At 52.5% G+C, this 15,045-nt stretch overlaps 5 protein-coding genes across 5 annotated transcripts; 2 read left to right on the forward strand and 3 right to left on the reverse strand.

Moving 5' to 3' along the window:
- The first annotated feature begins 217 nt into the window (after window positions 1-217).
- Window positions 218-2,512, forward strand: PHATRDRAFT_43446 (predicted protein). The gene has a single exon (XM_002177590.1). The coding sequence runs from the start codon at window positions 233-235 to the stop codon at window positions 2,474-2,476; it is 2,244 nt and encodes a 747-aa protein (XP_002177626.1). The 5' UTR covers window positions 218-232; the 3' UTR covers window positions 2,477-2,512.
- Window positions 2,513-2,584: 72 nt separating this feature from the next.
- On the reverse strand, window positions 2,585-4,762 carry PHATRDRAFT_32656 (predicted protein; the record flags this gene model as incomplete). The annotated part of the gene is made up of 3 exons (XM_002177906.1): window positions 2,585-2,947; window positions 3,088-4,501; window positions 4,605-4,762. The coding sequence occupies 3 exons, from the start codon at window positions 4,760-4,762 to the stop codon at window positions 2,585-2,587; spliced, it is 1,935 nt and encodes a 644-aa protein (XP_002177942.1).
- Window positions 4,763-5,268: 506 nt separating this feature from the next.
- Window positions 5,269-7,284, forward strand: PHATRDRAFT_43447 (predicted protein; the record flags this gene model as incomplete). Its single annotated transcript, XM_002177591.1, has 1 exon — window positions 5,269-7,284. One exon carries the CDS (start codon window positions 5,269-5,271, stop codon window positions 7,282-7,284), a length of 2,016 nt encoding a protein of 671 aa, XP_002177627.1.
- Window positions 7,285-9,270: 1,986 nt separating this feature from the next.
- Window positions 9,271-10,125, reverse strand: PHATRDRAFT_10102 (predicted protein; the record flags this gene model as incomplete). The annotated part of the gene is made up of 2 exons (XM_002177907.1): window positions 9,271-9,687; window positions 9,901-10,125. Coding segments are annotated over 2 exons (642 nt in total), but the record flags the coding sequence as incomplete, so codon positions are not given.
- Window positions 10,126-11,418: 1,293 nt separating this feature from the next.
- PHATRDRAFT_43450 (predicted protein) lies at window positions 11,419-14,112 on the reverse strand (the record flags this gene model as incomplete). The annotated part of the gene is made up of 1 exon (XM_002177908.1): window positions 11,419-14,112. One exon carries the CDS (start codon window positions 14,110-14,112, stop codon window positions 12,709-12,711), a length of 1,404 nt encoding a protein of 467 aa, XP_002177944.1. The 3' UTR covers window positions 11,419-12,708.
- Window positions 14,113-15,045: the final 933 nt, after the last annotated feature.

Below are 15,045 nucleotides of genomic sequence, written 5' to 3' on the forward strand. Positions count from 1 at the left end.
TTTACGTTAGCCTACGCAACGCAGTCAATTGTTGTTTTCAGTTTATTCATTTTTCAGATTAAGTTGTGTAAGCAATTTGGACAGTCCTAGGATAGATAAATATGTAGTATCTGTCTGGTTGTCATCCGGATTCAGTTGTCATCCAAGCAAACGAAGCGAAAAGCATTTCAAGAAGACAAGAATTCTCTCATGCCATATTTTGTATATCTACCTTCGCCAATCTGGCGACAGCATGGTCTTCGCCAAGCTCTTCGAAGATACCCAGAAGAGGAATAGGGATGAAGCTAAGGTGTCGACGGCTTCGTCGAATACCGAAGCTGCTTCGCCTCCCAAGTCGCATTCCGAAACCGTCACCAGAAACAGGAAATCTGACACGCCTCCTTTGAAAGGAAAGGCTCGATCTACCGACCACAATAAGTCTAGTTCTTTGTCGTACAAACGTCACCGTGGTGTCAATCCGGTGGAACGCCAGAATGGTTCGAGAAGGAAAGTAGTATCGCAAGAAGCGCTCTCACTTTCAAGGCAACTACAGGAACTCTCTCGGCAAAAGCGCCTCGACCAAGCCCTCAAGGTCTATTGGAGTAGTCAGAACGACAAAATTAGGGACAGTCATCACGCATGTATTGTAGTGGACTGCTGCTCGCGATGCGGAATGGTTGAGAAGGCCGAGAAAATAGTCGCGGACCTGCGCCGAAAAGGTTCAATCGTAAACGTGGAAACCGAAACAGCCCTTTTGAAAGGGTACGCGCATAGCGGAATGCTCCATGCAGCGATGGACATGTTTCGACAGATGTGTCAGTCCAAGTTTAATAGACCCAACGTGCGTACATTGAACACACTATTAAGAGGATGCATGTGGACTGCTTCGACGAAACGCGACGGTCATGTTGCTGGTGGTGTGATATCAAGTGAAGAGGCCTGGCAGCTCTATACGTCTACATCGGGCGTCGATACTCTCGATTCATCTTCCTATGAATACTCTATTACACTTTTGACCCAAGCGCTAAGGATAAAACAAGCGACACGCCGTATTGAAGACTTCCGAGCTAAGTATGGTATCAACCTAAAAGGGAAGGCCAGTTTTAGCGGCGGGGACCAGTCTGGAACAGAAACACTTGCGGTTGCCTACCTTGGTTTGGCTCGAGCTTTTGCTTTACGCGGAGATTCACCAAATACGTGGCTAGCCTGCCAGAGAGTTTTGAATGCCGTCAAACTCTCGCAGACTTACCTGATGGAACTTGAGCAGGTGGCGTCCATCGAATCCAGTGGCAAAAAGAGACGTCGAATGGAAGCCCAGGGCGGCAAACGTGCTTGGAAGAAGGGCGGTGACGACAAAAGCGAGGAAAAGGACAATCGTAGGGCATCATCAAATTCCACGTTTCGAACACATCGTCTATCGGAAATTGCAGCAGAGGCGAAAGCTTTGATTAAAGTTAGAGGGAAGTACAGTGCTGACTTAAAGCCCCAATCAGATTTAGCATCGCGGCTCATGGTATCCTTGTTTTATTTTTCGGGGGGTGGCACAACCAACATGATAGCGAATAAAGAACTGAAGCAACTTACAGCTTCGAAACGAGAAGATCCCTTTGCCTACATTATTCCAACGTGGACTAGCTTTGGCTTGTCAGAACTAACAGAGCGGGCAGAATCCATCGTTCATCTCGACGAAAATAGCATTCGAGACGGGATTGGAAGTGTTGATGTCAGGGCATTGCGAGACGATGGGACTATTAATTTTGACACTGTCTTTGGCACCACGGCAAAGGGTCGCCCATTGGACATTGAGCTTGGTGCCGGTTTCGGTGACTGGATTGCTCGACAAGCGTTCCACAGGCCAAAACGAAACCATATTGCCGTTGAACTCCGTGCCGATCGTGTACATCAGATCTTTGCGAAAGGTACGTTGCAAGCTACGCAACCGCTCGATAATCTGTGCGTTGTGGGTGCGGAGAGTGGTGACTTTTTAAAAGATCGGCTTCGTTCCGGATCTCTAGCCACGGTCTTTGTGAATCATCCCGAGCCTCCCACACAAACATTTGGCGGAGACCGGAGTGAGCTCGAGGCAATCCAAAAAGGAGGGGGAGAACCCGCTCATATGCTGACTAGCGGAACATTGGAAGCTGCCGCGAACAGTCTCCATTCCGGAGGCCGTCTGGTCATTGTCACGGACAATCGCTGGTACGCTCGTCTTCTGGCCTCGACCTTGCTCAAAGTGGTGCGACAAAAGCCGGACCTATTCCGACCCCCTAGGCCTAAGGAGTTTCATGCGTCCAATTTGCACCAAATGGAATATTTTGGGGGCAGCACTGGCCAAGCAGGTGTCCCATTGTACGAAGGACAGCCTAACGAAGGCATTGGTCACGTCAAGTACGATGTCAGCACAGGCGCCAGCTACTTTGATCGGCTCTGGAAAAGCGGTGCAGGCTTGCATGCGGAACGGCAAACGAGGTTCATCCTCATCATGTACCGATGTTAGAGTCACATTAACTGTAAGCATATGTTGATTCATACTAGTAGAACGCCTGGCGTGCAAAAAATGTCGAATTAAAGAGAACGTCTGAGGTAGTGATGGCACGAGTGAATTCTAGTCTCCCTTGCCACAAATTCCTCCCGAGTGGTGTTTTTCTCCCGCTGCCATGCTCAGTAGGGATTGTATGGTCATAAGAAAGGCCGACAGCAACACCACGGCTCCAATAGAAAAGGCAATGTACGAATTACGTTGGGCACGCCTCATGAGATAGGACAGCCCCACTTGGCCGGCGAAAGTGGCCACAAAACCGATAGCCATGCAGACGTACGCGTAGTCCCAGACGAGGAGTCCGAAAACAACAAAACTCGTCGTGGCTGTAAAAGAAGTGAATAGAATCATGCAAGCAGAGGACGCGGACGAAACGGCCGGATGAACGCCCATGGCCAGCATGAGTGGTCCCTTGACAATCCCGCCGCCCTGTGTGGGAAGAGAAGAGAGAGAGAGAGAGTACGCGTGTGAGCATCGATACTAGATTTGTTCTGCGGCTAGGCGAGCTGGTGGTATGATACGCTAACGTCGCGGCGAGGGTCTCCCTACAGGATTGGACGTTTACGTACCACCCCAAACATTCCAGCAAAGAATCCGGCCATGCAGCACACCACCGGATAGACAATGGTAGCTCGTGCGTCCCATCGAATATCGCCTTCGACGTAGGGAAAGCTGAGGCGTCGCTTTTGTTCAAATCGTCGGACCAGGTAGGCTCGGATGCCCACGCTAATGATCCCAATCCAAGCGAGCATGACCAGGTTGGCGATCCAGAAGGCTCGAGATCCGCAACGAATACCGAGAGGACTGGGAAAGGCGCCACCGCCTTTGAGTACGTTGATCGTGAGAACGACGATGAACATGGTTACCAGGATCGATATATTGGCCATGGGCGTCGTGCACTCTTCTTCCAACAGCTGGTCCAGTTCGGCTTGCAAGGACGACGCGGGCAACTCCACGCTCTTCATATCGTCGTCGGAACTAGATTCGTCGTCGTCATCGTCTCGTTCCATATTTTCCAAAAGTACTTCGGCAGCTTCGTCGTGGTCGTCTTGATCTTCCAATCGTGCCATGACGGTAAGTTCCGATTCCTTGGTTCCGTCGACCCGTACGAGTCCTTGAGCGGCGGCCATGGCGCGACTTTCCCGGGCGTAAAGTTTCAACGCCTTGGTCAAACTAGTGTAAGCCGTGACGGACAAGAGGAGTACGAGTAGTACGGTGAGTAACAACTCCGGCAGAACTTTGTTGAGAAAGGCACCGAGCAGGGCTCCGGCAATGGTGAGGGGTTCCATAACGAGGATGAGATCCCAGTCCACGAGGGGTCGATCCGCGAGGGGATGTCGTTTGCGGGCATTGAGGATCGTATTGGCGACGGCTCCGCCCAATACGGTAACGTTGGATAAGGGAATGGCGTGTTTAGGGGTAAAGCCCATGACTAGAATGTACACGGGTACGAGGATCCCACCTCCACCAATGCCGCCACCAGCCGCCACCATGAGACCGAGCGTGGCGAGGAAAAAGCCAATTTGATCGCTGCGGGACAAGGGAAAGAGTGCGGGGTGCGCCTCGTCGTAAATAGGTTTGTGTTGGCTGTGTGGGGAACGGGAATCGTCCCCTTTTAGAAGCCATCGGAACGGGGAAACCTCGGGGGTGTCCAGGGAAAGACTCGTGGAAGACGACAACGATTCGCTCCACTGGACTAGGACAGCCGCCACGAGAGCTACGGCCAGCACCAAGATCCAAACGTGTAGATTCGGCAGACGTCCCAACGATCGTCCCCGACGCGCCGTCGATTCCCGAACGTCACTCACGGCACCACACGCATTCGTTCTTGGGACAGGATTAACAGTAAATGTGTCGCAACCTTGTCGATGCGGGTGGGGCTGTTGTAAAGGTCTCGGTGGAACCGGAACAATCACGTCGGGTGCGTCGGGAAGGATGTCCATCATTGCGGTAGCGGTACCGCTGGGACAATGACGACGAATGCTTCACGCAGTGTCCGTACCCCGTTTACAGTTAGCAGTGCGCGTGGATGTGCGGGTGTGTTGTATTTGTGTAGTTGTGTGAAGATTGGTACACACCACCGTACTACGGCAAGAGACGGTTGCCTTCCAGTGCCTGTCGGGCAAAAGCTAGGAAAAAATGCGAGGGACGAATTCGTTGTGGATATGGGATTACTTCGCCATGGCCCGTCCCGTGGGGAACGATGAAACGAAAGGGGGGACCGGTTGGGAGGCCCGGATCCATGCGTTTTCCCGTCCGAACCGCGAGTAGGGTAGGGTGGTTTCCTGTGAAAACTCACAGTCAAGGCCGTTCGGGTCGGTGAGGGGTGAGAATGCCGGTCAACCCTTGTCTTGCCAGGGTTTCATAGGATGACTTGATACTGACCGTGAGGTGCGCGCAGATGTAACGACACTGACTGTGACAGTGAGTACGGACAGTGAACCGGGACAGACGACAGTGACTTCCCCACCCCTATCATCGTCTGTGCGGACATCCAACACCGGGCGGTCCCGTGCTCCATTCATAAATTCTTCTCACAACACCGAACAAAACTCTTCCACAAGGAACGGTGTGTAACTAAGGGTTTGGGGGCCATTTGGGTATAACTCACAGTCACTGAAGCGTGTTGGCTCCTAGTGTTTCTGGTGGCGTTTCCTCCCTCCAACCATATATCACTAACTAGCAACACACCCACCAAGACACGGAACCAACAAGACCACAATCCGTGGCCTTGATTGCGATACAACAACATGGGTGCCGCTGCCAAGAATACGTCCTCAAGGAGTCACCATCCCAAAAAGCAACGCGTCTCGGCCAAGCACACGGCACATGATCAACCCCCACGAATGGCACCCACCGAAAAATTGGAACAAGGACGTCATCAACACCAACACCACCCTATCGTCGAACACGACGATGACCTATCCCACGCAACGTCTGATCGAAACACTGGGACGTCCTTGTCCGAGACTACCAAAGCGACCCGTACAGTGTCGGAAACGTGTGATTATATTGCCGAGTTGAGTGAAGCCATACTGGAACAACCGGACAAGGCCTTTATCAGCAGCGAAATTCCCAATCCGGCCAATCCGCGGTATCCCAAACAGGGGCCGTCCAAAATGAAGCAGTTGCTCGTTCTCGCCAACGCATCCGTAGTGCCTCGGCACAACAACCACAACACCGATAACGACGATCCGTCGTCCCACAGCGCGTATACCTCACAGCTAGCGACAATGTCGTTGCTCGCCATTTTTCGAGACATTCTGCCCTCCTACCGGATCAAGCTCCCGACCACGCAACAAGCGGCCGTCAAAGTTTCGAAAGAAACCAAAGTACTTTGGGATTACGAACGTGCACTCCTGCAATCCTACCAGGAATACCTACAAATCCTCGAACACTGTTGGGATGCCACCCGCACTGCTCCGCATCCGTCCCAACTAGGGGTCACGAGTATCCTCAGTCTCTGCGAACTCCTCAAATCGGCGTTTCATTTCAATTTCCGCTCCAACCTACTCACGGTCGTGAGTCGCCATACGAATCATCCCAGTACCGTGGTCGGCGATGCGTGCTGCGCGGCCATAGCCTACGTCTTTGCGCACGATGCACAGGGCGAAGTTGCGCTCGAAGCTACCCGGCTGCTGGCCAAGTTCGTCAAAGATCGGGCCTTTAAAATTCGACCCTCCGTTCTCCGGACCTTTACCAGTCTACCCCTCCGCGTGCACGTGGACGAAGCCCAAGCGGCGAAACTGGCGGCCGCCGCCAACGCCAAGAAACGCAAAAAAGACAAGGAACTCGCCGAAATTGACGCCGAACTCAAAGAAAGTGACGCCAAGGTGGACAAGATTATACTCGCACGGTGCCAATCGGAAACGCTTCAACACGTTACGCTTACGTACTTTCGGATTCTGAAGCACGATAATTTGCAAGCGGCACACGTCGAGACTCTGTTGCCGGCCGCGCTGGAGGGTTTGGCCAAGTTTGCTCATCTCATCAATATTGATACCGTCATGGATTTACTCGGCGTTTTGAAGGATTTGCTGAAAAAGATGAACGCACTACCTCTGGAGGCCGCGCTCAATTGCATTTTGACAGCGTTTCAAACCTTGCAGGGGCCGGGGAAGGAAATGAACATTGACGTCAAGGAATACATTGTTCCGCTCTATACTCAATTACCGCGTCTGGTGGGGGACGTTAATTGTCGTCGGCACTTGCCCACGGTACTGCTCTGCTTGAATGCCGCCTTTATCAAACGCCGTGAATACTCAACGATTCGAGTTTCTGCCTTTTGGAAACAAATCCTGACCGTTTCCTTGCACGTACCTCCGCACACGGCGGTTCCGTTGATAGCCTTTGGACGGCAACTTCTCCAACGATATCCCGTCACACACCAGATGCTGGAAAATGAACAAGACGTGATTACGTCGGGAGAGTATACACCCGACGTGGAGGATCCCGAGCACAGCAATCCTTTGGCCACGTCGGCCTGGGAATTAGCCTTGGCCAAATTCCACGTGCACCTTTCGGTTGTTCAGCAAGCACAGAGTACCGCAACGTTAAGGCTACCCAATCTCCCGACCGAGAGTCCCGAACGCTTGTACCAGGAACTGTTTCGTGCGGAGGACGAGCTCTTTTTCTCCTTCCAGCGTGTGCGTAAAAAGCATCCGTTGACACCGCCGAAGCAGGATGGTAGCAAGAAACGGAAGCAGTACCGTTTCCTCACGCCGCGGGCGACGGAATCATTCTTGTTGAAAGCGAACGCATTGTAGTCAATCGTTGTAAGCGGCACAATCAGAAGACCTTACACTAGTTGAATAGGTTTAGACGCCGGGCAGGACGACGAACGCGTGACGTGCTGAGCGCTTTCTCGGTGAACTCAGACATGAATTGCGAGAAAAAGCTTCTCCATTGTAAACACCCGACTCTTGCTTCCGATCGGCTTCCGTCTTCGGCGCTTCGAAAGCCATATTTTATCCTCTTGGTCTCTACAGATGAATGTAGTAAAGTCACAATAAGTCTCAAGAGTGCTTTGAAAGCCGTTTCCTCGAAACCATATGTAAGAAATAATAACAGTTTGGTCCAGACTACCTCCCTACTGTAGTTCAGTGACAACAGCATGCCATACCATTTATTATACTACCATGCAGCATACGTATACCTTTTGCGTATGATTCACATTCCAACCTCCAATCATTCCATTGCTTTCCATTGCTGTCCTAATCCGTCCTCTACCAAATGCCTGGGCCATGCTGCTGTTGTCTCTGTTGCTGTCCACTACCATTCTCCTGTCGTCCAATGGCACCGACGCTTCCGTGCGGACCGTGCCCGCTGATCCCCCCACTATTCATCCAATTGTCGTTGCTGTTCGTGTTGTTTTGATGGTAGACCGGTCCGGGAGCTAACCCCCAATTGTCACCCCTACCTGTCGTGATGTGCACACCCGGTAGCAGACTCTGCAACAGGGCAATATCACTGCCACCGTTGCCAATTTCGCTGGGGTGTAGAGCCGATGATCCGCCACCGATTGGGACGCCACCAATCAAAGAACTTCCGTTTCTTTCCGCCGAGTGACCGAGACCGGCAATGTTTTGCGTAGGCAACGCACTGTTGTTCAAGGTAGACAACGGCGAAGGACCTGGAGCAAATGGAGAAGGGGGCGATTGCGTCCATAAGTTGTTGGTGGATTGCTGGAGCGATCCGGATCCTGTTGGCAAGTTGATACCCAGAATCGAGGCGAGTGCTGAACTGCTATTGCCATACCCAGCACCAACCATACTGTTACTCGACCAGAGTCCTCCCAAGCCATTGCTTTCTGTAGACAGTGCGGGACCACTAGAAAAGGATCCACCACTGGCGTTCCACTTGTCGTTGTAACCGCTGTTCAAAGATCCGCCAATAGCACGGTTGCTAGGCAACTCACCCGTAAAAATTTCGCCGCCCAGAGCACTGGGCCGTTCGGGACGGTCCAGCAGATCTGCCCTGAGCGGGTCACCAATATGGTGCAAGTCTGCCAAAGCCGAAGCTCTACCGCTTCGGTCGCCGCCAGGTACATTGGCAACCGGCTGGAGCGGCCCAATTACGTCGCCCCCAATTACAGCGTTACCGGGACTGGATGGAAACGAAGCTATCGGCGGTCCGTTTGGTGTGGCCTTTTTACTGTTCTTTTTCCCGTTGCGCAAAGGAGCCAATTTCTCCAGACCCGTAGAATCAGTGGCGGAGGGAACCGGCGGTGGTTGTTTGGCGGCACCCTTGGTGCGTTTGAGCGGTGTCAACGGCGTGAGTGTCGTATGCGATTCCTCTTTGACTGGGACGGCCGGTCGTACGCCGGCCACCACTGACGCGGCCGAGACACCCGTACCACTGTGCGTTACGGGACGAACTTGGCCACCCGCGACATTTCCCACATTCGGTGCCGGAGTGGCGGCGAGCGTTGGTGATCGGTTCCCGACGGAGGCTGATCGGCCTTGAGTCCGCAAGAGTCGGGTCGGAAGCGATGGTGCGGTGACGGTTGTGGCGCGGGGGATTCCGACCGGCGGCGGCACGAGGGGTGGGGTGGGTCGCGCGGGTTCGTCGTACACGGATGGGGGAAAGATAGGGTGGGAGGCGTGTTTGCCCGTTCCGGAGGGACCGCCACCACCGCTTTTGGAGCGCGTGGTACCGCTGGCACCCGCTCCCGCCAATAATAATTGTTCCGCCAGAATTTGCTGCTGGCGGGCCAGTACATCGCGACCGGACGTGACGTAGCCGGCTTGAATTTCTTGTTTCGTAAAGGTGTCTTCTTCCGCACCCATTTCGTGCAGGTACGTGCATTCGGGGTTGTTGCAGCGGACGCTCTTGATAAAGGAGGAGCAGTACTTGCTGGTACCGTAACTTACTCGCACGCTGCGGTGATCGAGTACCAATCCGTCCAACGCCAGTATGCAAGCCAACGTGTCTTCTTTGTGCGCAAAGGTTACGTAGGCGCTGGCGGAGGCGCGACGGATTTCACCGTTGATGACGGTATTGGAGGCCGTAACGTTGTTGCGGTTGAGTACCATTTTTGCGATACGTCCGTACTGTCCAAAATATTCCGGTTTGCGGAGTGTTTCTTCGTTAGCGATGGAAGGGGGTAGCCCGACGGCGTAAATGAGATTCCGCCGGATGACGCGCATATTGGCCAACAAGGTCCGATCCTTGGGGGCTTCCATGACCATGTTTTGATTATTGCTGCTGTTTGCATTGTTGGCGTTACTACTGCCGTTGCTGCTGCTGTGACTGTTATTGTTGTTCTGATGGTTGTGTGGATGAGTATTGCTGTGGCTGTGGCTGCTGTTGAGGCTGTTGAGGCTGTGGTGGCCGATATTGCTGATATTCTGGTGTTTGGCGTGTTGAGATTGGTTGCGGACGGCGTCTTCTTTTAGTTTGTTGGCCTTGAGAGCGGCTTCCACGTCGACTGCACTGAATTGGTGGGGATCTTCGCCGTATGGGGATCGACAAGCCGGACACAAGCCCGACTCCGATTCCTTGATGCGGTGCCAGCACCACATGCACACCTGGTATCCACAGGGACAGGGATAGAAACTCTGATCACTCAAATCCAACTCCTCGCAACACAAGGGACAGACCGACTGCAACACAAAATAAACAAACAAACAATGGAAGAGACAAAGGATGTTGTGTGAGAATGTGGATTGTGGTATCTCTCGCGACTCTACAGACCGGCGGGCTTGGTGTCGGAAGAAGCAATGCTGGTGTGGGAGGGACACTTCGACGCCGTCACATCACCACCCTTTGGGTGTCGTGTTAGACTGACGTGCACAGGAATCGGCTAGAGTCTCGTGGGGTGCGTGGAATCAACGAATGGTATGATGTGTACACCAGAACGTGGGCTCGTACGCAAAAGACGATCCAACTCGACGTTCCATGGAAGTCACTTACTTCGTCCATTGTGCGTGCTGTTTTGTCTTGTCGTGAATGCAGGAATAGAAAGAGAATACCGAGAGTTGCCACGGTTATAGTTATTGTTTGTTGTTGTTGTTGTTGTTGTTGTTGTTGTTGTTGTTGTTGTTGTTGTTGCGTATAGTGCATTCGTATTGCGTTGGTTACTGTTTGGGTAGAGACTACGGGGACAAGGGACGCTTGGGTTCTTCTCGTCGACTCTATTCGTTCGTTCGCGAGGGACTCGAGGATGCGGGGGCAGCCTTGGTTATTTTTTCGGTAAGGTTTCCCGCTGGCGGGCGCGGCGGCCCAACCACGTTGGTGGACCTTGGCGGTGGTCGTGCGCCGGTGCTGTGTGGCGGACTACCGCGGTACCAGTAACGGTGCGTGACGAACGTCGGGTTGCTCCGAAACTTCGAAGGACGCACCACAGACCGAGTCCCAAATCCTACCGGCAACGTGATATACCTGTTTCAATTACCCGTCGCTTTTGCGGGGACGGTTGCTACCGGTAAAGTCAAGTGCCTTCATCCGTCCTCTGTGGAGCACCAATACCTAATAGCAAAAGGGTACCATACCATACGTTTCTATGTACCGCCAGTGTGGAAACGAGACATCGATCCGACACGGAAAGCGTATCCCACTTTAAATCCATTGCATAGAACACATCCGAAAGAATGTCAAACGTGCCCAGTCAGCAGAGTCTGCCTAGAGTAGCTTGTCGTATGGAACAATAAGTCAGAAGAATCAAAGACACGAACGCGCACTAGAGGCTTGTCTCTTCGGTTCGCCCCATCCCAGTCCAAAACCCTAGTATCTAAAAAACATAGGGCTGTAGTTCGAAAATCGGCTACCGAGACCATCGACACAATGGTTCGAAAACGCCTGTGCTTTTCCTCAACTCGAGAGACGTCCCCCCGGTACAACATTGACCAATACATAGATAGATACCGACACGTCTATCGGAGACTCGTGCTGTGTACATTCCTTCCTCTATTCCTGATAACCGGTGTAACGGATCACCGCTGTCTATGGACCGCTCCAGTTTCTGGTTGGCAGCTTTGCCGCACACGTTACGACCCACATGGACGACCACATTCCCCGCCGACACCACCGTGTTTACGCTGGGGGACCGCACGACGTCGCGATCGTTGGTCATGTCGGTGGAACCCCTCGCGCATTCTCCCGGTCGTCCTTCTCTGGGACCAGCCTTTTTTGGTCACGCCGCGGATCCCGCTGCCGTGAACGTACGCTTCGCCACGTCGGATCTCTCGCTGTGGCTCCAAATTGACGACTGGGTGTACCGCGTCGGGCCGTCCGTATTCGAGGGATCCCCGGACGAAACTGTCTGCGTCGATGCCGCTGTTGTCGCTAACGACGGCTCTTCTCACACACCCGCTTGTTTGTGCTGGTATCCGTCGCCGGAACTCCTCTTGCGACTCTACCTGGAACCGTCCGTGACGGACAAATCGTTGTGTAAGGACGATTCGGACGTGCACATTCTCACACGCTTGCGTACCATCATTCTCCGGGCGGCAGCGTCCATCCAGACGTCCCCCACCACCACTTCCACAACGGACAGTCCTTCCGATCCCCACGGCAAAAGTTTGACCAACAGTGGTACTGACGTCAACGCGGGCGTCGCCCCCACTCCACACCGCCCGGATCGCGTGCGACCTCGTCCGTCCGAATTGGGATACGACCGTACCCTGGCGGAACTCCAATCCTACTTGCTCCACCCCGTGCCGTTCCACGGCGAACCCGCTGTGCACGAAGCTCTTGTCGGAAATCTCCTGACCACGCTCGCCGAGCAAGTTGCGGCAAAGAACGCTCCGTCCGCGGTAGGAGAAGCGGATCCGACCAACGACGAGTGGGACGAAATCCTCCGTGCCTACTTTCCGTCCCGGAGGGGCGGATCGGCCAATAACACGCTCGTCGAACTGCCCACGATGGAGGCCACCCGGGACCGCCTTCGTCTTTGGCAAGCACGGTACAACTCATAAAGTTGACTCATGCTTGATAGGGACAAACATGATGCGTGCCGCGGCAAGCTCCCAGTACAGTTGACCGCGGACCGGACCGGACCGTATCCCAATAGAGTACATACACACGCATTCCAGTGCTACCAAGTGGCTGTGAGGAATGCGTGGTCTCCACATCGAACCTAGATGAACGCCTGTATCGTATTATTACCGAGAACTAAATCGTTTTCTAAAAGTCTTATTGCATTGCACGTCGCGCAAACTACCCGGCGGAATGCCCCGTGACGACCCGATTTAAAAGTAAAGAAAAAAGAAAACCATTAAATGAGGCAGTAGCCCATACACCAACGTTAACTGCGTGGATGATGCTTTCAGTCCGCGGGTGCCGGCGGAACTATTCCCGAAGGAACCCTCGTCAGTCGAAGGGGACGCGGAAGAAGGAAAATTGGAAACAGATGGACTGAAGGACACGGAAGGCATGGCGCTTGGATTGAGTGTTGGGCTTTGACTGGGCGCCCTGGAAATGGATGGAGCGGTCGAAGGCGTCACGGTAGGAGTAGGTGAGGGGTCAATAGAAGGAACGAGAGATGGAATGTCCGAGGGGAACACCGTGGGCGAGTCGCTCGATGGCAGGCTAACAGTGGGTTCTCCAGTAGGAAATTCCGACGGCTCGGCTGTTGTTGGGGAAGAAGACGGTACGCTGATCGGTTGTGCCGAAATCGCAAAAGTTGGCCGCGGTGTTGGAGGAGGAACGAATACTTGGGTTGGACTCGGAGTCGGTTTTCGCGTAGGATCGCTTGTGGGACTTGATGTAGGATTGGCCTCGGGTGGTGCCGCGTTGGACACTATAGTATCCCCACGTATTCGTATTGCGTCAAATGCTACTTCTTGGATCTCCATTCGCCTTTGTTGACTTACTGCATCAGGTGCATACTTTAACTGTCGAGGGTCACGATTGGTCAATGTTGCATACAGGACACAAGCGGCCAAGTAACTACCCTCTACACTTGGATGGCTGCCATCGTTGCGGTATAGCCTGGAAAAATCACTCCCAGATGCCAAAGGGTCACCTCCATCCCTTAAAATTCTATCATGAACAATTTGGAAGGCGATTCCGACAGGAGCAACCCTTGTGGGCCGTTTTGCTGTGCTGGTAATGTCCATGTAAGTGTCATAACCTGCAGTAAGCAAATTTTGCATCGTGGTAAAGTCAGGGTAGAAAGACGGTAGCCTTTCATCGCCTTCTCGTCGACCCCACGTCATCAAGAACACCGTTTCGCCCCCTGTTGCTTCAATGTAGTTGTCCAGCCGAATGGCGCTATCCGTGCTGTCCGTAAATTCGCTGCTGAATCCCTGAAACCCTGGAGTCTGACTCTGTTCTTGGAGAATGACCCAATCCCAAGGTTCGGGGTCGGTTCGGAGCCATTGACTGAGCTCTGTGTTGCCTCTGGTACCGTCGACGTCCTGTACGTGTTCCAAAAAAGTTTGTCCGTTGGGTGCATAAGAACGCACCGATATCTCGTTCGATTTTGGTAGAGCATCCACCAGCACTTGATTTAAAATTTCGGGAAGGTTATTGTTGTTCACATAAGAATTTCCGACGAAGAGGACGTTCATCTCGACTGCGCAATGAACGTTGAGTAGCAGGATCATCAGGACCACGGCACAGCACTGTAAGACACAGAGTCGCTGCTTCATGGTTGTCTTTCTTGCATCAAGCTCCCTTGTTCTTTTGGCAAGAAAACATCAACTACAGTCTTGGAACAATAAATGATGAGGTGAAGGCGTTCGCTATTTCCTGCTGCGTCGGTCTCTTTACCTTACAGTTAAACGTGGTAGCCAAACGGAAATGGTTTAAGCCGCCGAAGGCAATCAAACTAGAAAAGCACGTGGAGTTGCTTGACAACGGTTGGCATTCGACACGTCTCCGGTCGAATCGGTTCACTAGTAAAGAGCAAATTTGACGGGATTCCCCTTCTTATATTTGCAACATGGGATAGTTGCTTCACTGCCAACTACCGGTATTCTGTTCCTCCCTGTGTACCATAAACGAAGTGGTCGGCGCCGCGAGGCAGCTTTGTCCCGAATGCTGAGATTGACCGGTGAAAATCCAAATTTTTCAAACAAGCCCATAAGCATTCCAACACATGAAAAGTCACAATTAGGAGCACAGAAAAGTCGACTGTCAGTTGGCATGGCAAGAAAGACGCTGTTGTTCTGTCACTGAACGACACATCAGCTTCTGAAAGGGCTCGCTTCTATAGGATGGCCGGGGCTCTAGTTAGAATAGTGTGGCCAAAGGAATGGTAGTCCAGTCACCAATGGTATGAAAATACTTAAATTATTGCAGTTATGTATACGCTATCCCCGCAAAAAAATATCTCAAATTGAAAATTGGCATTTATGCCAGGAATTCCACCGAGATATATGGAATGCGACTTGTTAACGTGAACACATATGTTTTATGGAATCGGGAATTGATCGAAGCCATGTTCATACCTATTCTAATAAATGCCAGCTGATGTTGGATGCTTTGATTAGACGACATTATATCACAACAAAACAAAATAGCCCTACCGTTAAAAGTGATATAACAATGCACTTGAACGGCATGGAGAATATCACGGTAAA

Source organism: Phaeodactylum tricornutum, chromosome 2 (genome assembly GCF_000150955.2).
Source record: "Phaeodactylum tricornutum CCAP 1055/1 chromosome 2, whole genome shotgun sequence".
In the NCBI taxonomy this organism is placed as follows: Eukaryota; Bacillariophyta; class Bacillariophyceae; order Surirellales; family Neidiaceae; genus Phaeodactylum; species Phaeodactylum tricornutum.